Source organism: Arachis stenosperma, chromosome 4, assembly GCF_014773155.1.
Source record: "Arachis stenosperma cultivar V10309 chromosome 4, arast.V10309.gnm1.PFL2, whole genome shotgun sequence".
Classification (NCBI taxonomy): domain Eukaryota; kingdom Viridiplantae; phylum Streptophyta; class Magnoliopsida; order Fabales; family Fabaceae; genus Arachis; species Arachis stenosperma.
The window spans coordinates 145,771,495-145,796,288 of NC_080380.1; the positions used below are offsets into that span (position 1 = coordinate 145,771,495).

The 24,794-nt window shown below is 27.6% G+C and overlaps 2 protein-coding genes across 3 annotated transcripts; both read right to left on the reverse strand.

The window, feature by feature from the left end:
- Positions 1–1,492: 1,492 nt before the first annotated feature.
- LOC130973961 (exocyst complex component EXO70E2) lies at positions 1,493–4,437 on the reverse strand. The gene is made up of 2 exons (XM_057898655.1): positions 4,145–4,437; positions 1,493–3,967 (listed from the first exon to the last, which is right to left on the reverse strand). The coding sequence occupies exon 2, from the start codon at positions 3,736–3,738 to the stop codon at positions 1,723–1,725; it is 2,016 nt and encodes a 671-aa protein (XP_057754638.1). The 5' UTR covers positions 3,739–3,967; positions 4,145–4,437; the 3' UTR covers positions 1,493–1,722.
- Positions 4,438–13,715: 9,278 nt separating this feature from the next.
- On the reverse strand, positions 13,716–22,669 carry LOC130976271 (serine carboxypeptidase-like 25). 2 transcript variants are annotated; one of them, XM_057901089.1, is made up of 8 exons: positions 22,305–22,669; positions 19,326–19,529; positions 18,185–18,360; positions 16,955–17,242; positions 15,873–16,003; positions 15,692–15,787; positions 15,478–15,583; positions 13,716–14,111 (listed from the first exon to the last, which is right to left on the reverse strand). In XM_057901089.1, exons 1-8 carry the CDS (start codon positions 22,582–22,584, stop codon positions 13,968–13,970), a joined length of 1,425 nt encoding a protein of 474 aa, XP_057757072.1. In that variant the 5' UTR covers positions 22,585–22,669; the 3' UTR covers positions 13,716–13,967. The 2 variants fall into 2 exon arrangements, with proteins under 2 accessions (XP_057757072.1, XP_057757073.1); XM_057901090.1 differs by lacking the exon at positions 19,326–19,529.
- Positions 22,670–24,794: the final 2,125 nt, after the last annotated feature.

The following is a 24,794-nucleotide window of genomic DNA, read 5'->3' on the forward strand; positions in this document are numbered from 1 at the left end:
AAATTCTAACTCCGTTAGCAACGGAAAGCGACAGAAGAACCACGAGACTAATTTAAAATTTTTTAAAGATAAATTTGATTTAAAAATCTTTTAAGGATTAATTTACAGAAAGAATGATCTTTTCAAAAATTAATTTGACCATTTTTTGTCCAACTATGCAAAACTACAAGCCGAAGAAACAGTTAATTAGTTACATCAAAGTATGAACTCCAAATAGTAGAAGCTAGGAAGCATTTATTGAATCACCAAGAGAAAAAATAGGGTGGTTGTTCACAATTTCAAACATTATGTACCATTATTTATTGTCTAACAGAATATCAACATCACCACTTACACAAATCCTTTAGAACATACAATTAAAATAACAAAAGAATAGTTGTAATTTAAGCAATGTCTTATGCATCATAACCATGAAATGGTATCACTTTTATTCATTTCCTCCGTTTATTAGGGGGTTGATTGGTTGGTGGGGCTAAGGGATTGGTCATCTTATCTGCATAACTCACATGGCACCAAAAAGTGTTAGGTCCAAATTCAATTCCACATTAAAAATATTGACCACCAATGCTGACAATTGGACAAGTTCTTTCTAAGGAAGGACCTTCAAATTTCAATAGAGACTCCAAGTGGCTCAAGTAAGTGTCCCTTTCACTTGACAGCACTACACTCTTTAAAGTTGGAAGGACTAGTAAAGGTCCTTCATTATAATTTGCTGTCAGAATTAAAATAAAGGAATGAAGATTCAATGATTCATTGTTAATTATTTGTGCATAAATATTGTGTCGACTCGCAACTTCTGTATACTATTAAATTTGCTGACAGAATATTCAATTACATAACGACATATCAATAAAAATAATTATCTTTTACATTGATAACATAAATAGTTATAAAAAAAATAGATATAATTACACTGTCAGTGCATCAAAATTAAACTCATGTAAATACGGCTTTATATAAAGATAATAGCTAAAACTCAATAGATGATTTGATATATTTAACTAAATTATTTAAAATTATAAGTGTTAATATCTTAACTAACATCTTCGTGTGAGTAGTTAGAAATCTATCCCAATTCATTGAAACTAATAACTTTTCAGCAGGCCGCTTGGTGAATGTATCTGACATAAAAAATCTTAAGTTGACTTCAAAATCTTTCATTTCCAGACAATTTCATCTACTACAAGTCAAAGTAAAAATATCTTCTTTTGTTATTAAAAAAAGGCATTTCACCTTTTAAACAATATTTCTAGATTTTGACTTGTATAGATTTCTTTGAGGACCATTCATTGGAGTCAATTGCTGACTTTTGTTTATGGTCTTAAGCTTGAAATCCAAAACCTGCACCAGTTGCAGTTCAAACTAACTCTCAAACTTGGATAAAGTGATACACTGAAAATTGATGTATTTGAACAATTCATTATCTTGAGTGAATTTTTTTTATGTAACAAAAAAAGTACAAAAGAATTTGAATATAGGACACTTTGAAAGATGAAAAAATACACAAAATATGTTATTACTTCTATTTCAATCAAATCTGATTAATCTAAAGAATACAATGCCAGAAAGAAGCATAACTCAAACTTTTCCAATCATATTGATTGAATACATACAATGCACACTAATTGGAACAAAAAGGTTTAGGCATGGAGACCCAAACCTGTTTGTGAATACATACAAGCCTCTGTTAGAGAACAGGATTATTCTAAGGGCTATCTTATATCACCTCCTATGTGGATTTTGCAAACATTTTTGAGATCCCTCAAAGAAATCCAGAAGGTAATTTTCTAAATCATCAGCATTGTATTTGATGTACTTGTCATTTAGGTGACAATTATGCCTTCCAAAAAATGTCCTATAAGCTTGGATTACCTTGAGTGATATCGAAATTCGCAAATCCTCGCGAAGCTGAACATCCGGGATAAGCCAAGCTGTTTGGATCCTGTAAACATCCTCAAAGCCGAGGTAGAAGCTCCTCAGCCTCTCCCTAAGAAGAGTTTTCGAGATGGAGGTTGTCCCAGGAACATGAATCCCTTCATCCTTAAGCAAGTTGAGAATGGAACTCCAACTAGCTCTCTCATATTTCATTGCATGCTGCTGAAACTTCCAGTTGCGCTTTCGAATCCATTCGTCTCCATATATGAGCCGAAGTTCAGACCCCTTAACTTTTTCAGCCATGTAATGTAGGTTGTTCATTAAGAACAAATGCTGCAATGGAACCTCTTTATACAACAAAGACTTCTCCTCAAGGTTACTTTCCAAGACCGATGCAACCGATCGGAAGTGGAGGGTCATTGAGGAGACTCCACTCGGAGACCCCGGGCTTTTGCTATCTTCTTCTGTACCTGGACTCATATCAGGTGACAGGGAAATGGCATCCTCTTCGTCTCGATCCTTCAGAAGCAGATTAAGTGATTCACTGTAATCAGTGAGAGTCCTCAGATAATTCATGACATATCTTGTCAAAGGATGTATTCCACCACCTATGAAAGGATTTGTAGATGCATTTGCTGCAATGGCATTTTCAAATTCAATAAATGTCACCCTCACGCAATCACCAAGTCTCTTCAAGACCTCATGGCATTCAATTCTAACAGAAGAGCCAACATCATCTAAGTACAAAGAATCCAGGTCTGGCATAAGGTCTGCCAGAACCTCATACATGTCGAGAATGCGAAACAGTTTCTCAGGTTTGTGAGGACCAATAGACATGGCTTCACCAAAATTCAGAAGCTGCAGTATTGAAGCCTTGGATGCATCAACAAAACAAGCAATGCTAACAGGTTCACCTTCGCCGAAAATCTGGTCGCTGAGCCACCTCTCACTTGCAAGATACACCCTAACAAAGATTTTCAAAGCCCAAATCCATCTCTTGATTTTTGAGTTCAAAGTACCCCATTCCATCTTCAAGACATCTTCAATACTTAACCTTTCCATTTCAAGAATGAAGAGGCACTCATCTAAAGCATCCCTTCTGACAATTGTATAAGCATGAGAACATTCTTGGACATAATTAGCAGCAAACAATAGATTTGCAATGCACCTGAGATCCGGGATCACACCCGGATGGACTAAATCAATTATATGCTCCTCTGCAGCTCTGCTGACACTATCTCTTTGAAGTGATTCCTCAACTGATTCATCACCCAAGGAGACAATAGAGTTCTCATCAACAGGATCTTCTTCGCTCGATCGAAAAGACACATATTCAGGTTCAAAAGGTTGCCTGTTCTGGATAAGCAAGTTCCTGAACTCTTCCTCGAGGCGTGCCATAGCTGTTTGAAGAACACTATAAGCCCTCTGCAAAAGCTTATACTCTTGGTCATCTTTACTCAAATTGAAACTCTCCAACTTCTCAATCAAACGGCGAGCTTCGTTAGCTGCATTCAAATACTCAGATGCTTCTTCGGGCCCTAAATCCCAAATCATAGACTGATCTTCCTCCCATCTCATGATTTTCTCCTGAATCACATTGATCCGATCCTCAGTAGCATTCACACCACCTTCCTCCTCCTCTTCCTCTTCCTCCTCATCCTCCTCCCCTTCCTTCCCCTCCTCCATCTCACTAGGAATGCTCATGGATGACAACTTGGAGCCAAGATCAGCCAGAATCTTCTTGGCATCAGTGGTAAGGTTCTTGTTTGATCCTAATGCCTTCACAATATGTCTTGCTGCAGCTATCAAATTCTCTTCTCTTTCTAGTTCAGGAATCACAGGCTCAGATTCCTCAACAGCCATAAGGAACCAAAAGAAAAAACTCCAAACAAAAAGGAAATAAGATTGATTGAACCCTAAATACAATACCACTTCCTTCTGTAAAATCCTTTCACCACACAGCTTCAATAGTAGTAGCTCACAATACACACCACACAGAACAACGAATTAGCAGCAGAACCTTATCAGGACCAATCAATAAAGCTCAAAAAACAAATTTTGCACATGGGTATGAAGAAAAACCTCCTTTTTCCTGCATAAACCCCAAAAAGTTACCTTTTTTTTTAGTCAAAGAGACAGAACAAAACCTATTACTACAATAATCAAGTACTTATATACTACAATCCCAAAAATGAACCATGAACAATACAAAAGAATAACATCAGTACAATAACAAGAAGAATAAGAAGAAGAAAGCACACAGGCCTACCTCAACCTCCACAGAAGAATAAGGTTAAAACAGTTGGAGTCTTCAGCAAAGATCTGCAGAGACAATAGAAACACAAGAGAGAAGAAACTGTACGGTGCAAAGTGCAGTCTCAGTTGTGTTGTTTTGGGATTAACTGATTAAGAGAAGAAGGAAGTGAAAGAGAGAGCAAGATTTTTGGAGCTCCAAAAATCTGAATCCAAGAAAAGAAATGATGGGTGTGGCTGCAATTTCTATGACCAATCTCTCTCTCTCTCTCTCTCTCTCTCTCTTTCTTTTTGTGTCTTTCCTTATTCACTGGCTTCAACTACTTATTACAAACTTACAAACAAACCTTAAAAAATTGGAAAATTTCGTACAAGTCCTTTGTCCGCTTGTGATGACTTTTTATCTCTCTGTTACTATATTTTATATCATCTTACACATGCTTTAATTTAATAGCTCATTTAAGATATGCTGTTCTCTAATTAAAACTTTTTAATTAAAGTTTAATCTCCGTGTGTAGAGAAAAAGAAAGAACTATGATGGCAAAATGACTTTTTCAGATTTTAAAATGATATTCATTTTTAGAAGACAGTTTTTCTTCATAATTTTGGCCGACGAGATTTGGTGTTTTTTTAATATATATATATATATATATATATATATATATATATATATAATTCACAACTCACAAATATTCTTTTATTATAATTTATGGCGGTTTCAGATTCAAATTAAACTTTATGTATGGATTAACTGATTTTGTGATTCTACTAAATATATCATATTATTTTGTATCTAATAAATATATTAGTGATTTATTAATGTTCTATTGAATTATTTTAACCAAGTTTGCGATTTTTTTATATGAAAATAAAAGTAGTGATATACTTTAATATTGTAATTTTGGGTGTTTTTTAAAAGTGTAAAAAATACTCGGAAGGTCCGATTTTTATATTTCAAATTTTTTATTTTTTTTAACAGAAATTCCTCGGTCTGATATCTGTATTCTCACAAATCCCTCGATCCAATTTCATAAATTTCTCGGTCCAATTTCTATATCTTCACAGATCGGACGATCTAATTTTTGTACTTCTCACAAATCAAACAGCCCAATTTTTATTTGTCTAACTAAACAGTTCCACATTTGAGAATAACAACTCCATCAACTCACATTAAAAAAAAATACCAGTTGCTATCCCAATTTAAAAAACAAAATCTGCAAGTTTGGTAAATGATGATTAATGCCAAAAAAAAAAAGAAAAAAAAAACAACAATAAGTCAATAACAAAAACAACTAAGCTCTTTCACCACTATTTAGTTTTTGACCTGAATCTTTTTCTTTATGCTGGATTTTTTTTCACACATGGTGGCTGATATTGTGGGGAGTTTTTCTCCCTTAATTGCTGGCAACTTTTGGTAAGATTATAAGTAGGCGATTCCTTATTTTGAATTTGGATTTTTTATTATTATCAAGTATCAAAACATAAAATAAAATCCATCAACCGTGTACATTATAGTATCCCATTTCAAAAGCAATGTGCTTTAACCTTTTTTTTAATAGTTTCTTTTTATAAAGGCATCAGATCTTTCTAGTTTTTGTTATTGATTAGCGGTTGTGATCAATTTAGGCGGCACAAAATTAATAATAAACAACTAGAGACAAGAGAGAAGAGAAGATGTCAGGTAAGTTCTTAAACTAATTATAAATTGCTATTTGCATTCTAAAATTTAGTTTTAATCAGTTAATATATATATATATATATATATATTAAATATAATATATTTTATATAAATAATTAATTTTGACAATAACTAATTTAACTATCAATTTTTTTTTGGACCGGGGCCAAGGCCAACTATCATAAAATTATGTCCCATCTAGGTCCATTGCTACTTTTTCGGGTCTTTTTTCAAATTCAATTCTATTTGACCAAAAAAAAAAATATTCAATTCTTCTCCATCCTTTTTTCTCTTCTTGAATTCCCACCCTGTTTTCATTATGCCTCATTCAATTTAATGAAGTGGAGAAACATATATACACACACAAAAATAAACAAATAAATAAACAAAACGGTTTAATTTGGTCCATGGTGTAAAAGAAGCTAAGGTATGGTTTGAACCTTGAAGTGGTACAATTACAAAAATGCCCCCGTTGTTATATGTTGCCATGTTGGTCTAGCTGGATCCCCACTTTTTCATTGTGAAGACGAGACCAAACAAAATCAAAGCTAGAAAGATAGTTATCCTAATTTCTATTCAACATTGCATACCCTACTACTACTACTACTACTACTTCGTCTTCTCTTGTTTTTTTGTTAAGGTGTGAACAGACTTTACAAATGATGTTGTGGAAGAACCGTGCATGAATAATGCTTTGAATCTTATTAACAATTGTTAGTTAGGTTATTAATTAATCAAGCTCTATACGGATAGTCTTTTTTTATTTAAAGTCATGTTGAGAAAAATATTTTTACCAAATGAATGGTTATAGAAGTATTTACATATTATTTAATTTAGAGAAATTTTTAGGGACTACAAATTTTTAGTATTTTTTATTATCATTTGATCATTATAAATATTAAATTATCTTTAATAAATAAATTTTACTAATTTATACGTTCAATCTCTTAAAAATATGAGTGAAGACTATATTAATTTATGTGTTTAAAATTTTAGTAAATATAGGTGTAATTGTGCAAATTATATATTTTATGTATAAACAATTTCTGTAAATAAAAATTTTTAGTATTTTTTACTATTATCATTTGATCATTATAAATACTAAATTGTTTTTAATAGATAAATGTTACTAATTTATATGTTCAATTTCTTAAAAATATGAGTGTAGACTGTATTAATTTATATATATAAAATTTTAGTAAATATAGGTGTAATTGTGTAAACTATATATTTTATGTATAAATAATTTCTGTAAATATAAATACAAATTATTACTGGTCAGATGTTAGTAAAAAATAATAATATTTACTTATCATATAACATTGTTTTTTAATTTATTAGAAAACATGCATAAGTAGACATGAAAGGGAATTATTTTTTCGTTTTATTAATAAAAAATAGTGAATGTATACAATTTTTTTTTAAGTTAGAAGTGAAATTCGAACCCAAATTTTTAGGTGAATATAAAGAGACTATACCATTTGAGTTATAACTCGTTGGTGAATATATACTATTGTTATTTTTTGTAGAAATAATAGGTGTTCAATAAGATTAGGAGAACTATGAACAATTTAAGAAAAAAAATAGAACTTTATTTTTCATGTCACATAAACCATTCTTTAATTAGAAAACAATGTTAGCTGTTCTTTTTTTAGTTGTTTCAAACATTATAAATTACATTGTATATTTTGTATAAGATAAAAAATATAGTATTCACATCATATTAGAGTGTTAATATAATTAATCTTTCATATTAGTTTTGTCTTTACAAAATATATAGCAAATGCATTATTGTAGACAGTGACAGATCCAGAAATTTTAGAAGAGGGGGGCAAATTAAATATAATATAACAAAAAATTAACAAAATATAATTTATAGTATATAGGTCAAAATTAATATATAGAAATCAACATTTAACTATATACTTTAGGATTTTGGTATTTTTAATTTTTTTCTGCGATATTTCATATAACTAAAATATCAATTTACCATCTGAAATAAATTTTGAAGCATTCTCTTTTTTAACATATATAATTATATAATTTACTAAAAATTCGTCTTTCATCTTCTTTTAAAGTCTTATTTTAATAATTTTTATTATTTAAAAAGTCTATTCAATTATTATTGTTGTGATAAAAAAAATCAAAACAAGAAATTTTTTTATAGTTATTATTTTTTTACATTAATCCGAACCTATTTTTTCAATAACTTTTTAATTATTTATATATTTATACACTTTCATTGTTTTTTTAATCTATTTGTTAATTACGACTAATATATTATAAAACACATTATAATTTATACATATTAAGTTATTAACATATAAATTTCTTTAGTATATAATATACTAAAATATATTTAATCTATTATATATATATATATATTAATTATATAATAATAAATTAATAATACTAATTTTTTTTAAAAAAATTAGGAGGACCATAGCTACCTTAGACTCCCTTAAATCTGCCTCTAATTATAGATAATGATTAATTTTATATTACTTTGTATCTATTAGAAGTTTAAATTTCTCTGCAAATTCAACATTTCTTATATGGTCATCGCTAATAATATTAATTAGAGTTAGCATGCTTGTTAAATTATTATACTTTTAATAATAAAAAGAAAACTGCAGATTACGTATTAATTAACTTGAAGCTCCGTCGCTATGTTGAAGAAGGGTCAATAACTTTTAAGGCACCACAATACGCCGCCGTTGTTCTAGATCCGTGGACGTTTCTGTCTTTTCTTACTTTGACATGATTTTGATTTTCCTTTCCATTATAGAATATGATAGAATTCGAATTGTTCCATCTATAGTTTATGACTTTATGATAATATTTTAGTCAACCTCACCAATATCACCAGCAAGCAACACATATATATAGAGCGCTACTATAAACGGAAAAAAGCAAACGAAAGATTAGATAAGTACCGAAAGGTTCAAAGTTGAAAGTTCCTGAGTTATGTAATTCGCCTTATTGGCAATTTATTTAGCACATTTGAATATATATGCACGGTGCACGAAAATATGGATGTTTACCATTATATATATATATATATATATATATATATATATATATATATTGTTTTTGATTGTATCTCTCAATCCGATAGGTCAAACATTAATTTATTGTGAATTGCGGACGACCACTCGACCAACCAAAATTTACTATTGTATATAATAGTAATTACTTATTACTTACGAATATATTTTAATACGAAAATAACAATTAAAAATCAGTTCGGCTCATGTCCGAATAAGGTCTTAGTTTAGGTTTACCAGACTTATTTTGGTGTTTGTGCCGGATAGATTTTGATTTAGTCAAGTCGACTACATTTGACTAATTTAGACGAATTAAATCAAATAGATTTGTGTAGATATTTAGAAGATTAAGATAGGCTTCAGCAGTATTAAATCATTACATAACTTGATATGTTTAACTAAAGGAAAAGTATATGGAACTAAGAGATTATGCAAAAAATTAAACAAAATTACATTAATTTATATTAATAATTAATTTGTAAATTTTTAAATTCAAAATTTAAAATTAATTAAGTAAACCTAATTAAATCCTATAAAAATTTTCATCTTTTCTCTCATATTAACCTACTCACCTCCAATAATCACACACAGAGATCTCTTTTTCACCAATGCTACTGTGCTTCGTGGTGATGGGTGGGTTTAATTCTTATGCTTCTGTTAACAATGTCATGCTCACAAGTTATAGCAAGGAGGGATTCTTGTGTGAGGCGAAAAGGTTGTTTCATGAGATGGGGCTTGATGGGAGGGATGAGGTTTCTTGGAATTCGATGATTGTGGTGTGCGGACAACACCGCGAGGTATCGGAGGCGCAGGCACTTTTCTGTGAGATGGTTAGGATGAGATTGGAGGTTGACATGTTCACTATGACTAGTGTTTTGACTGCCTTTACTTCCCTCAAAGATTTGGCAGGGGGATGCAGTTTCATGTTAAGATGATTAAGAGTGGGTTCCATAGGAATTCTCATGTAGGAAGTGGTTTGATTGACTTGTACTCGAAGTGTGCAGGAGGCATGTTAGAGTGCATGATGGTGGATGATGGGTTCCTATTTTGTATTCAACACACATGTTTGTAATTAGGGGTTTGTTGCAGATGTTGCTCTCTACGTTTTGGGATATTAGGTGCCGTTTTGATGATTAAAAAGACTGCAAACTACACAATTATAGAATTATAAAAAAACATTCATTTAATATGAAAAAAACATCCTAATACTTAACAAAAGAAACATCCAATTATATTTTAGCAAAAATAATTAAATATCTATAAAATTAAAAAAATATGAAATTTTTAAAGAAATAGAGACATTCATATTTGCAATACAAAAAAATTCAAAAAATATATAAAAGAACATCCATTTAGTATGAAAAAGAAACATTCTGATACTTAGCAGAAGAAACATCCATATATATTAACTCGTAGAGATTTTGGATTCACCCAAAGATATTTGACTAATTTTTTGCTAATACGGTTCCTAGCATTACTCTTAACTAAATTGTTTTAACATAATATGTATATACATCTTAGTTATATTTTCAAATGAAAACATTTTTACGTAGATAATCACCACATGTATATTCCAAACTTTATGGAGTGAGGTATAATATTAAGGTGGATTCTATGGTGTAGAAAGGAAATTGTTTCTACATGTGTAGAAGGATAGGTGTCAATGTATTAGTAGTTTATGTTGATGGCTCTTGGATGGGGAAGAATTAATTAGAGTACACAATTATTGATTTATTGGACCGACAAAAAAAAAAGAGAGTGTGTAACATTATATATATGTTATAGAGACAACTTATTAGGTTTTTTTATTTTAATAAATTAAATAAATATTTTATTTATTAAAATAAATAATTTAAAAAATTATTACCGTGTAGACGAGATATATGTATTTATAAATATAAAAATATATTTTATAAAAATAATAAAAATATTAATAATTTAAATTAGACCAAACTCTTAAAAATAGAACATTTCAATTAATATGGAAGGTGGACGATCTTAACCGTACTACTTCCATCCACCGGCGTTTTTTATTAGAATTTACACTAAATCAATTCAAATAATAACAAGGCGGAATTCGAATCTCCAACACTTGCTTAAGCAAACTAGTGAGCTAACCACTAGACCAAGTTCATTAATTAGTTAGTTAAAACTGCCTATTTCTTCTATTATTTTGAAACTGCTTATCTTTCTTATTATTTGAAATATTCTATTTTTAAGAGTTTGATTTAATTTAAATTATTAATATTTTTTATTATTTTCAAAAATTATATTTTATATTTACAAATACATATATCTCGTTTACAGTAAGGAAATATATGAAAATTGAAAAAATACACATATCTCGATACGGATAAAATTATCTCGTTTACAGTGTAAACAAGATAAGAGATGCTGATGTATTTTTCTAATAATTTTTAAAATTATTTATTTCAGAAAATAAAATATTTATTTAATTTATTAAAATAAAAAATTCTCACATATTATTTGATTTATTGTTAATAAATATGTATATCACTAATTAAATTAGAATTAAGTCCATTAGATGAAAAAAATTTTGAAAAAAAATAATATCTTTTTTAATATTAACCAAAATATTTTTCATAGAATTTAAAAAGAAAAAGATTTGGAGACTAACTTACTTTCACTCTTAAAATTATTACTATTAAAAACGAAAGAATATATAATTTAAGTAATAGGTAATTACTATTCATTTACTGTGGTTAACAAATTTAATTTGTTTTTATAATTATATGTCCTAAATATATTACTAATTATTTTTATATTTTTAATATTTTACATGTTTTAATTTATAAATTGATAATTTACTATTATTAAAGGTATCCCATTTTTTTAGAAGAAAATATTTAACTTTGAACAAAAGACTAAATTAGAACGATATAAAATGTTTTAGATAAAAATAAAATATTTTAAACATTAAGAATAAAATTAGAACTTAGTTCAAATATTATGGACAAAAACAATATTTTTTCAATTGTAAATTGTTATTTATTTTTAAATATTTAATAATAGGATAAAATATACTTTTGTCCTTAATGTCCTTAATGTCCTTAATGTTTTCGATTCATTCAATTACAATTGAAAAAATATTTTATTTTTGTCTAAAATATTTTATATCTTTTTAATTTAGCCTTTTGTTCAAAGTTAAATATTTTCTTCTAAAAAAATGGGATACCTTTAATTATAGTAAATTATCAATTCAATTTCTAAATTAAAACATGTAAAATATTAAAAATATAAAAATAATCAGTAATATATTTAGGACATATAATTATAAAAACAAATTAAATTTGTTAACCACGGCAAATGAATAGTAATTACCTATTACTTAAATTATACATTCTTTCGTTTTTAATAGTAATAATGTTAAGAGTGAAAGTAAGTTAGTCTTCAGATCTTTTTCTTTTTTAAATTCCATGAAAAATATTTTGGTTAATATTTAAAAATATTTTTTTTTCAAATTTTTTTTCATCTAATGGACTTAATTCTAATTTGATTAGTGATACACATATTTATTAACAATAAATCAAATAATACGTGGAAAATTTTTATTTTAATAAATTAAATAAATATTTTATTTTCTGAAATAAATAATTTTAAAAATTATTAGGAAAATACATCAGCATCTCTTATCTTGTTTATACTGTAAACGAGATAATTTTATCCATATCGAGATATGTGTATTTTTTTAATTTTCATATATCTCCTTACTGTAAACATGATATGTGTATTTGTAAATATAAAAATATAATTTTTGAAAATAATAAAAAATATTAATAATTTAAATTAAATCAAACTCTTAAAAGTAGAATATTTCAAATAATAAGAAAGATAAGCAATTTCAAATAATAGAAAAGATGAGCAGTTTGAAAATAATAGAAGAAATAGGCAGTTTTAACTAACTAATTAATGAACTTGGTCTAGTGGTTAGCTCACTAGTTTGCTTAAGCAAGTGTTGGGGATTCGAATTCCGCTTTATTATTATTTGAATTGATTTAGTGTAAATTCTAATAAAAAATGCCGGTGGATGGAAGTAGTACGGTTAAGATCGTCCACCTTCCATATTAATTGAAATGTTCTATTTTTAAGAGTTTGGTCTAATTTAAATTATTAATATTTTTATTATTTTTATAAAATATATTTTTATATTTATAAATACATATATCTCGTCTATATGATAATAATTTTTTAAATTATTTATTTTAATAAATAAAATATTTATTTAATTTATTAAAATAAAAAAAACCTAATAAGTTGTCTCTATGACACAGATATAATGTCACACACACTCTTTTTTTTTGGGTCCAATGAATCAACAATTGTATATTCTAATTAATTCTTTCCCATCCAAGAACCATCAACATAAACTACTAATACATTGACACCTATCATTCTACACATGTAGAAACAATTTCCTTTCTACACCATAGAATCCACCTAATATTAATTCATTTATTCCATCAAATATACAATAAGAGAATGTTAAGAAATCAATATTTTTAATTAAAAAACATAAATTAATAGTATTGACTCAAGTAAGATAACTATATAAAAAATACTAATCACTATTTTTTTTTTACATTTTATAGCTGTTTAACATAATTTTTTAAAGTCACAACCAGTGTTAATAGCGTTCTTAACACTAAATGTGATTATTTTAAATGATGATATAACTTGGGGATCATTGCAATTGTTAGATTAAACTTGTTCATCACTATCAGTCATGTTTAAAGCACATATCAAATTTACTTGTTATGTGAATATCATGAGGAAAAATTAAAGATCTGAACAAAACACAACGCTCACAATTTAGAATAAACTCATTATCAAGCTCTTTCCATTAACGCCTCTTGTTAATTTTCCGATTAAGAAAAATGGCATTAAACCTTTTGTTCACAACAATATATATTGACGGCGGTAATGCAAATATAGAAATTAAATTAGCAGCTATGGCCTTTTACACTTGTTTAAATTTTTCTCTATCACCCCCATATTTTTTTTTTCTGTTTTTTCTTTTCTTCTAGGCTTCCCTTTTTCCTAACCTTGCTAGCTTCTTAATTTTGTTTTACAGCGTGATTGATTATTGATTAATTTTAGGACTTAGGGAGAGGACTTCCTGAAAGGAATGATTTGAATAATTGAAGAGCTGCTCTTGGCTTGAATAATGGAACTTCATGGCCTGCTCCTCTCACGGTCGCAAATGTTAGCCCTTCATATACTTCAGTCCACCCTCCAACCTTCACATAATACATCAAATTATTTTGAATTAGAATATATATAAGATGGAAAAACACCAATTAGATTTTCTAAAGTGAGGTTAAAGAAGATGAGAAAAAAATTACTTTCTAGGTAATTATTGCTCCCGTATCCTTTAAATTATTATTCTCTCTTATGTATTATCTTATATGCACACTTTTAATACATGAAATAATTTAATGTTGAACCAATCTACTATCTAATATATATAGTTAAAGTTCGGAAAAAGGGTACTTTCGAAAGACACATTGAATATTATTATAGAAAATAATCATATGTTGAACTTCTTTTTTTTTTTCACATTATCTTTTAATTTGACAGGTTAAAGATTAATCTATCGTGAATCTGAGTTCTATTTAATAGTCTACTGCTAGTCAATGAATTACTGTATGTGGGATTCAAACTCCGACACTTACTTAAATAAACGAATAAGCTAACTGCTCGACCAACCAAACTTCATTATATATTGAACCTATCTTATACATATAGTTATAGACTTATAGTTCTAGGAAATAGGTGCTTTTGAAACACACATGGAATATATTGTAACATTACGCAAATATTTTTCAAATTTTATAATCTTATGAAAATAAAATAATGTATTAAGTTAATTATTTAAAGATTTAATTACTCTACTAGTCCCTATAGTTTCGCAAAATTTTCAATTAGGTCTCTATCCTTTTTTTCTTTTTAATTGAGTCCTTACACTAATTTTTTTTAATTAGGTCCCTGTACCAATTCTTTTTTTTTTCTTTTATTTAGGTCCTTGTACCAATTCTTTTTTTTTTTCAGTTGGGTCTCTATAAAATTAAGCCAATTACTACTAAGAGGGACTTAATTGAAAAAAAAATTTGGTGCAGAGACCCAATTTAAAAGAAAAAAATTATAGAGACCTAATTAAAAAATTTACGAAACTATAGGGACCAACAGAGTAATTAAATCTTATTTAAATTTAATTTAAATATGTTGCGTATACAATTAAATTTATTACATAGGATAATTTATTAGCCTCTAATTTTCAAAGAATAGCAGAGTAATTGCCTTTCTACAATTATTTGTAACTTAACTTCCACTAAGGTCATTATCTAAGGATGATAAATGTTTCACTTCTTATCTTACAACTATATATATCCTTTGTTTTTGAATTTCCAAACTTGAAAAAGCCTATTTGAATTTCTTGGTTATATATGACAAACAGCCCATTATTCGAGACTTTATTATATTAAGTCTAGATATATACTTAATACAACAATTTTACAAAGGATAGATGTAAAACGATCAATGAATGAGAGGCAGGATTAAAAGAACAATGCGATGATTAATTAATCATTATTATTTTGCACTAACCTGATTTTTGACATACCAAGGATACCATGGTATTTTAGTTGCCACCTTAAGCTGTGCAAGTGCATATCTAGTTGCTGTGACCGGCACCACTGAATCTACGTCTCCACTATCAAACATAACATATATATTTATGATTAATTTTTGCCTTTTTAATTAATTCATGAAATTAAATAAAGTATATGCAAAGAAAAATCCAACTAACTAACTAACAAACCTGAACACCCAAACTCTTATTCTGTTGGCCATCAACTGTCTATAAATTGGTAGCACTGATACATCTGTATCATTCCAGTTTCGATTCAAAACCTCACTGCACAAAACGATCCAGAAAACAATTCAATTAACTTGATAATTATGATCAATTCTTTAATTAACAATTTAAATTAAGAGGTGACCTGCAAGCAGTCCACTTATAAGGAATTCCAGTAGTGTTAGCATGAAGTGCTTTCTGAACATCTGGTCTATTGTAGTATATTTCTGCATACTTTTCCGTACATGGATCATACCCGGACAATTGCCTAACTGCCTGATAACAAAATAAATCATTTTCATCAATTTTCCAACAAGATTATGCCATTTGCTAAATATATAACTATTCGTGCATCTTCTCCTATCAGATTAAGTTTGGAAGAAATGAAAGTTTTAGCTGATAGAAAAAGATATTGTATAATTATATCTAGGATAATGCTAGTTGTTTATTAAAATCAATTATCAAAATCAGACACTAATATAAAATATATATTAACTTACAATATAAATTATTTATTAAAAATAAGTTAAATAATACATATATTTATATTAAAATATATGATGTTTGATTTTAGTATGTACATAGCATTTTTGATATTTCTAACATGTTCCGTCAAGTAACTGTGTTTGCTTGAATTTTTTGCATAAGTTTACTTTTTTCTTTTATTGACCTTATGCTAAAATTTTTTTTTTTTGAATTTAATAATGATCGAACTCTAAATTTTTTCGTTCATAAAAAATTTGATAGCATATCATAAAATCAGTTTTATCAAAAGCTTAAATTGATTGAAAAAAGAATATGAATAATTATATCTCTAACCGAATTATTCCTGGTTAATCTAAAAAAAATTTAACATAAAAAAAAACTAATGTGAAGTTTCTAGTAAAATCCAAAAAAGAAAAATTTTGAGTAGCATAAATTAATGTCATTGTATGTTGATTTTTAAGAAATAAGACAAAAAACACAAAGAGAGAGACAAAAATGATGGATTTTGTTAGAATATAATTAGGAGTAATTAGGATCAATGAGTATTATTTAGTATATCTGAATATTTATTATAGAAGATTACGTCTTTATTATTACAATTCTCTTAGTACCTATAAATATCATTTTATATTGTAAATAACTTGATTACACTCAATAATACACAAATCATTTTCTTTAGTTTAGTCTCTTGTTTTTAACAGGTTTAAATAATTATCATATCTGAGACACAGAAGTTGTTACCGGATGATGGGGGCGATGGGGTAGGCGCATGGCACGGCGGGAGGTGGCGGCGCTGCCATCGGAGTTGTTACAAGGAGGTGCATAAATGTTGTACTGATCAATGTTTCCGAATTCTTGATCCATGGCATAACTATATAGAGACTCACACTCATCAGATTCCTTCTGCCTGTGGAAGTCACAAGTGCTTATGAGTTGCCTGTAAGTCTGGTCAGAGATCATTGCATGGCTCCACCAATATGTCACTGTTCCTAAGTTGTCATAATAGTTGTCTGTTACTGCATTTCCAACCTGCATCATCATCATCATTATTTCAATTAATTAATTACTATCCATTATTTCATGACAAATTAAAGGGACTACTCCTAACAAAAAGATAAAATTTAATGGATCCCCACAATAATACAAACCTATCGATCAGTCTATCACCATCTATGCAACAATTCATATACTGTTCTCATAATACAATGGTCCTTAATCTCAAAATCGAGATAAGAAAGTGTTTGCTATATAGGATACCTATTATTATGCCAAGCTATAGTAGTTAGGTAACTTTTGGCATCATTTAAAAAATAGGTTAAAGTATATATATATATATATATATATATATATATATATATATATATATATATATATATATATAAAGTTTGATAAAAATTTTAAAATTATCCATAAGTTTATTTTGTTTTAATTTTATCTTAAAATTTTTTAATTTTCATCAAATATATTTCGACAGCCAAATTTTAAAAACATTTAAGATTAATTCAACAATAATGCATAACAATTATTTTTTATTTGCTTATGTTAAAGGTTAATTTTATGTAACTGTTGTTAAATTTGTTCTAAATTTTTTTAAAAATCATCCGTAAAGAATATATTTGATGTAAATCGAAAATTTCTAAAACAAAATAAAATTTAAGAGTATTTTTAAAATTTTTATCAAATTTCAAAAAAAAAAAATATACTTTACCCCAAAAAGTATTACTAATATTAAAATAATATTTTTTTTATCTCAAAGATAAGAGACTCAAACCTGCAATCTCTTACTTGAGTATGGGAAGATTATGCCATTTGAGCTATTACTCATTGACAATATTAAAGTAATGTTTGTTTATTATAGAATAACGTTTTTAAATAGGGAAAATAAAAACAAATACCATTGTTGCATAAAATTTTTTACTATAGATCAGTATTGCAAATGCATAAATAGAAGTTGAATATACATATATTTACCATGATTCCTTTGAGATTGATGGGATACTTAGTGTTGGTGTTATAAGTGATAATTTCTCTAGCTAGTTGAGGCACATAATGACCAGCATAGCTCTCTCCAGTGATGTAAAGCTCCCTATTTTTATAGCGTGGGAACCTTTCTAGCCATTGGACTACAAATTCCAGAGAGTCTTTTGCTGAAAAAATTGATGCAAAACATATAAATACGCACCCATTATTAGTCATTGTTAGTAGGTGAAATTTAATATATAATTACAATGTAATGTTTGAGATACATAATTAAAGTAAAGAAAATGACATGGTAAGACAAATGGATGATAGCAAAATTGAGATTTGGCGTTATTGTGATTTGATTTGAATCACGTTTTGGAACTTTCCGTAACATCAAGAGTAGTCTTTGTACAGAAGCAGAGCTATAATAAGTACACAATTGTGGCTACTTTAAATAAGGTACGTGGATAGATAGTCAATACATAAGTTATTAGGTGATGAACGTGGACCCCCCACAAAAATTGGACTCCATAATAATTAATTGCATTTATGTTTGACACACACACATATATAACAAAATGTTGCAAGATGTACCAATATGTTATATCTATTATTTTTGTATTTACTTTTCTTCTATATCGCTCTTTGTTTTTTATATTTAAAGTACTCTTAGTGCACTCATTAAGATAATTCCTAATGTATTGATAGCTTTTTTTTTTTAATTGAAAAACATCACTTTAAATGATGATGTTTTTGGACTCTTAATAATAACAATAATAATAATGGAGAAAAATTTGAGAACTAACAACTTTAATTGATATTGACTATTATTTTTGTTTAATAATCTAATATTTTTAATTCAGTAATTTAATATTATATTTTTAACTAGTATTTTTTAATATTATTAACTAACTGCTGATAGAAAAAATAAATTATCAAATAATGGTAACAATGATAATGATGTTAGTAGTAGAGTAGTAGTAGTAGTTAATTTGGTGAAGCTATAGTTGATCCAGCTATTCATTTTTTGGCAATCATAAAAACCTAATCTTATCATCACTTCTTCTATATGGCCTACCAAACAATGAAAGATGCATGAACCGTGAATGGTGGTTGTAATTAATGTGTATTGAAGGGGGAGGGTCCCTACCGGTGCGGCGGTCGCCGGTGTCATGTAGGTCGGAGGAGCGGTTGGTGTATGAGAAGCCGACGCCGGCGGGGGTTTCGAGGAATAGGAGGTTAGCGAGTGAGTTCCATGAAAACTTGTTAATGTATAGTCCTGAAGCAGACCTATTCACTCTGAATGGGCCAATCTCTTCAGAAGCTCCATATGCTACTGATGAACAACCGGGACCTAATATTTTCCATAAGGATATATATTGTTAAGAGTATTATAAAAACAAATATTTCATCTTACATTTTTAATTTATTGAATGCGTTAAAAATTTTCAAAAAATATTATTGAAAATACAGATCAGCTAATAAATTTGTAAAATAAATAATACAATAAGATTCAGACACATGCATTCCATGTTATAGGTAAGAAACTGGTTAGTAAACAAACTATATATACTTACACAAAGAATTATTATTGAATATGTAACAAATTGAAGTATGATGAAAAAATGCACTCCATTAATAAATATAAACTATGTCATATGTACATTAAAATCAACCATTAAAATTAGTCATCAGGAATATAAATATATTAATACACTTTAAAAATAAATTAAATTACGCATGTATTTATACACAAATGCATTGGTAGTTGATTTTAGTGGCTGATTTTGGTGTACAAATATCATTTTTAAATAAATATACATGATTAATAAAAGACAATAAAGTTTAGAAAATGATGATTAACATAATTTTTACATTTAAAATTAAAGAAAAACACAAATATATAAAAAAAAGTTAAAAGAAAGGAATAATAAACAATTTTTCGAAATATAGTTATTTTTCTTTAAAATAGGATTTAGCTAACATGTATAGTAGAGATTAAGATAAGTCTATCATTAGTAAAAAGTTTTAAATATTTTCATTTAATGAAAATAAAACAAATGCATTAGAAACTTGAATTTTTTATATTTTTAATAAAAAAATTTTACTAATAGCAAATTTATTATATATGTTGAGAACACATATTAGTTAATTCCTAAAAAATATATTAAAAAAAACATTATATGCAATGCATATTTTTTTTAAAAAAATTTAACTATAATTTTCACTTTTTACTCAACTTTCTTTTTCACCAAAGAAATTCTTTTTTCTTAATTATGATAGTTTTGTCACAAGTTCACCTATTTTCTGTAGCAACTTAATTTTCTATTTCCAAAGGTGATTTGAACTACTTATCATTTGAATTCAAAGGCTTCTCTGTGAAAGAAAAAAGTGGAGATATATAAGAAGATTATTTTAGGGTTAGACATACACTGAAACTCTACTAAAAATAGGGTTGCATTGATGGTGCACCAATACGCGCTGACAACTCGGCTAACAGAACCTTAAATAAGGGCTCTGAGGTTGATTAAGCCATTAATGAGGCTAGTTTTTAGTTGCTTTCAAGCATTAACTGCATGCGCGTGTGTGTATATGCGTGCGTGACTATTGTATTGTAGTGTAGTGTGAAGTGTAGCATAGACATATAGATAGATTTCAGAAGAGAGAGAATGTGAGAGACACATTCTAGAGTCATAGTCTCATAGACTTGAACAAACCTTCAATATTATTAAGAGCAAGAGTGTTGCTTTGATGATGCTTCCTATCATAACCCTTTTATTAGGACAAAATATTAGGTGTTGATACAATAATATCATGCCTAGTTTATTCATAATTCATAAAACTATGTTACTATCTTAGATAAATATTTTCCTCCTTGTTAGGTGTAAAAATAGTTATGCAAAGTTTTGACTTTTGATTCACATTTTTTATTTTTTATTTTTACAAAATCTGAAAATAGAAAATCTTAAAAAAAAAAAAACAAGTACACTCTAATGTTTTTAAAAGAATATTTTTTATACTTTCTATTCTATAGTTTTTAAAAATAAAGACAAAAAAAAAATATATGTTTGTAAGTTTGTATTTCTCTATTGGTATATTTTTACTTGATAAATAGAATCCAAGGGAAGAGTAGAGCATTGAAAAGTCTCTCTTTTACTAGTAACATTGTTGTCGTGTATGGGTCATTGGGTTTGTACCATTCATTGTTAGTTAGGTCATCATTCCAACCTATCCATTGCCAACCCACTCATGTGGGCTCTACGTACACTTTCTTTTGTTTTCTTTTACAGTATCCAAAAAATATTTAATGCATTTCTCCAAGCATTTTATTTTATTTTTATTTTTATTTTATTCTTCTAGAGCTAGCCTCACTTAATTGTCTATGAGACACAGGAGTAGGGTGTAATCAAACAAGGAGAAGAGAGTAACATCTAAAGGTAATAATAAAAAGTAAGTAACATAACATGTAAAAGAATAATTGTTTCCATTGATCTTTCAAATCAAATTCAACTGTTGTTTGTATGTGTGACTAAGGCCAAATATATACATATATACTTAATTTACAAAGATGCCTCCACAAGAATTCACCTAGCATCATATTGAAGAGGAAGTTCAGAAAATATTTTTGTACATTTTGTGTCTTCTATATTATATGTCGGCATAGTAGTAACTAGTAATTAAGTTATCGAAAATGTTTGATAACAAAAAAATATTAGCCAAAAATACTCAAAAATTATTTTATTTAATATTTATTAATTATTACGATAATTAATGAATGTTAAATAAAAATAATTTCAGCTGTTATTTTTTTGTTTTCTTAACAGTATATTATTTTTCATGTGGTTTAAAGTACCCAAATGAGAAGAAATAATGATGGCATTAATGTCCATAAATAAGCGATATAACAGTGATTTTAAGTATATACTACCCAAGTATATATTCAAAAGCCATGAATATCTGGATTATTTAATTTGCATGCATGCTAATTAGTAATTACTCACACTTAAATTAATAAACAAAAAAAAATGTCAAAATTGAAAATGCTAAAGAAAATTAATTTGGTTGAATATAATAATCAACTTAAATTGAGAGAGATTTGAAAATGAAAAAGATGGAATTAATGTCTAACCTCCATTGAGCCAAATAACAAGGGGTTTTCTGAGTGAGTTTTGAGAAGATTCAGTGAGCCAGTAGAAGAGTGCTCTACCGGCAACCTTGTTGACAGTAACATAGCCAGAAAACTGTTGAAAAGACACCTTTGGTTGACCAGGAAGTTCCAAGATCCTATCTTCTTCTTCTCCTCCTTTAACACAACTACTTGGTCCCACCACCACCACCACCATCACCAACAAAATCACCACCACTTGATGAAGAACAACAAAGATCCTTTTATGATGTTGTTCATCCATGCTAAGGAGGAGAGGGGAGTGTGAGTTAAGAAAAGTGATGAGAGAAAAAGAAAATGGAAAATGAGTGAGTGAGAATTATAGGGAAGGTAGGTTTGTGTGTCTCCTCAAGGGAAGGATTAAATAGGAGAGAGAGTTATTATTTATGAGTGTCATAAACAATTTAATTTGTGCACTTAGGGGTAGGAGACTCATTTTATTTATTTATTTATTTATTTATTTAGTTATTTTATTTGACCCTGTGTTGCATAGCTGCTACTATTTTTGGGGGGCTTCTCTTATATCCATAAATTGTTGATATGAAAACTGTAGAGGGAGGATAGACATTGTTCATGTCTTAACTACCATTGGTTAGTTCCTCAACTAGGATATAGTAATGCATGTTTGGACATTGCATCTTAGATAGAATTACAGAAATACAAGATTTTCTTTTTTTACGGTTAATATTAGTTTTTTTTTTAATTGACTCATATTAACATCCAAATGAATATTTAAATTTTAAAATATTATGTACAAATAAAAAATTTATCATTATATATATTATTTAAGTTATTTTTAATATATATATTTATATTTTAATATGTATTTTAATTTATATGACTGATTTATTTTTTATGCATAACTAATATGATTGTCTAGAATCATATACTAGAAAAAATTCAAAATCCTATTGCAAAAAAATTCTAAAGTGAAATAAAATATTCAAGTCAATGATGATTTTGTTTGAAGTCTTGAGAGAGATAAATACAAAAATATAATGTACAAACTAAAAATAAGTTATTAAATTATATATTATTTTATTTATTTTGATGTATATTTTATATTATATCATATATTTTATATATAAATGGTTGATTAGTCAAAAGCAGACCTAAAGGTAGCGTTTGGTTTGAGAGACATAGACACTGAGACATAGACACAGTAGTACACGGTGACACATGTCTGCTGTTTGGTTTGGTGAGACACAGATTTTCGAAGGACACGGGAGGACATGGATGGACACGGAGACACTAAATTTGTGTACCTCCAATTTGGTGAGACACTGAGACACAATTTGTGAGACACTAATTTTTTACTCTTTTACCCTTATTAAGTTTTTAAAATTTGTCCTCTTATCTTCCCAAATCTTTTTTTTTTCTCTTTCTCTTTTAGATTCTACAACTAAATTTATTTTTCTATTTTTTTCAAAAAAAAATTGTACATTTAATTTTTTTATTTATTTAAATTTTGATTAATCTTTGATAAATTCTGAGCTTTAATTTTTTATTTTTTTCAAGAACAATTATATATTTAATATTTAAATGATAATTTAAGATGGTATTAGAAGAAATAAAAAATTATTAGAAGAAATAAAAATTTAATGGTGATGGCATGCATTGTTTGGAATAATAGGTGTATTAATGGTGGTAAAATTTGTGGTTGAATGAAGGATAATTCAGTCTTTTTCAAATACATGTGTCTTATTTCTTATTTTTGCCAAACACAATACATAGACACAAATATTTTATGTCCATGTCTTTAATATCTGTGTCTCTGTGTCTATATCTCATCATATACATCAACCAAATGGAGCCAAATTGAATTCAGAGGGCACTAAAAATTATTTCGCAATAAAAAAAATTTTAAAACAAATATTTTAAAAAGGACTGATATAATATAAAATTTATATTCAATTTCTAAGAATAAAATGAAATGAGCAGGGACATTGTCCCCTTTTGGTTAATGAAACTTTTTCATAAGATGTGGTTGAATTTTTGTGTATACAAAATATGCTTGAGAGAGGAAATATGTTAAGAATTGAAGTTAGATTTACAAGTGTAGATAAAAAATTAAAAAAAATTAATGGCTAATAATTTTATTTTATATTAATTAGTACTTTTAATCTTCAACTATTTAACCTAATACTTTTAGTTTAATAGTTTACTAATATATTTTAAATTAATATTTTTAAATATTGTTGGCTAGCTAACTGCTAATCAAAAACAACAAATATCATTAGGTTTCTAATATTACTCGATATGAGTTAAAAAAATTATTTTAAGAATAAACAAAAAATGGTTAAAATTGGTTATAAAAAATTACTCCCTAAATTTTTTTTACTTCTTGAAATTTGAGATAAGAATTCGTTTTTATTTTGTATTTTATTTTAAAAAAAAATTTATACAATCTAAATATTTTGTAGATATATAAAAAAAATTAAATTGAAGAAATAT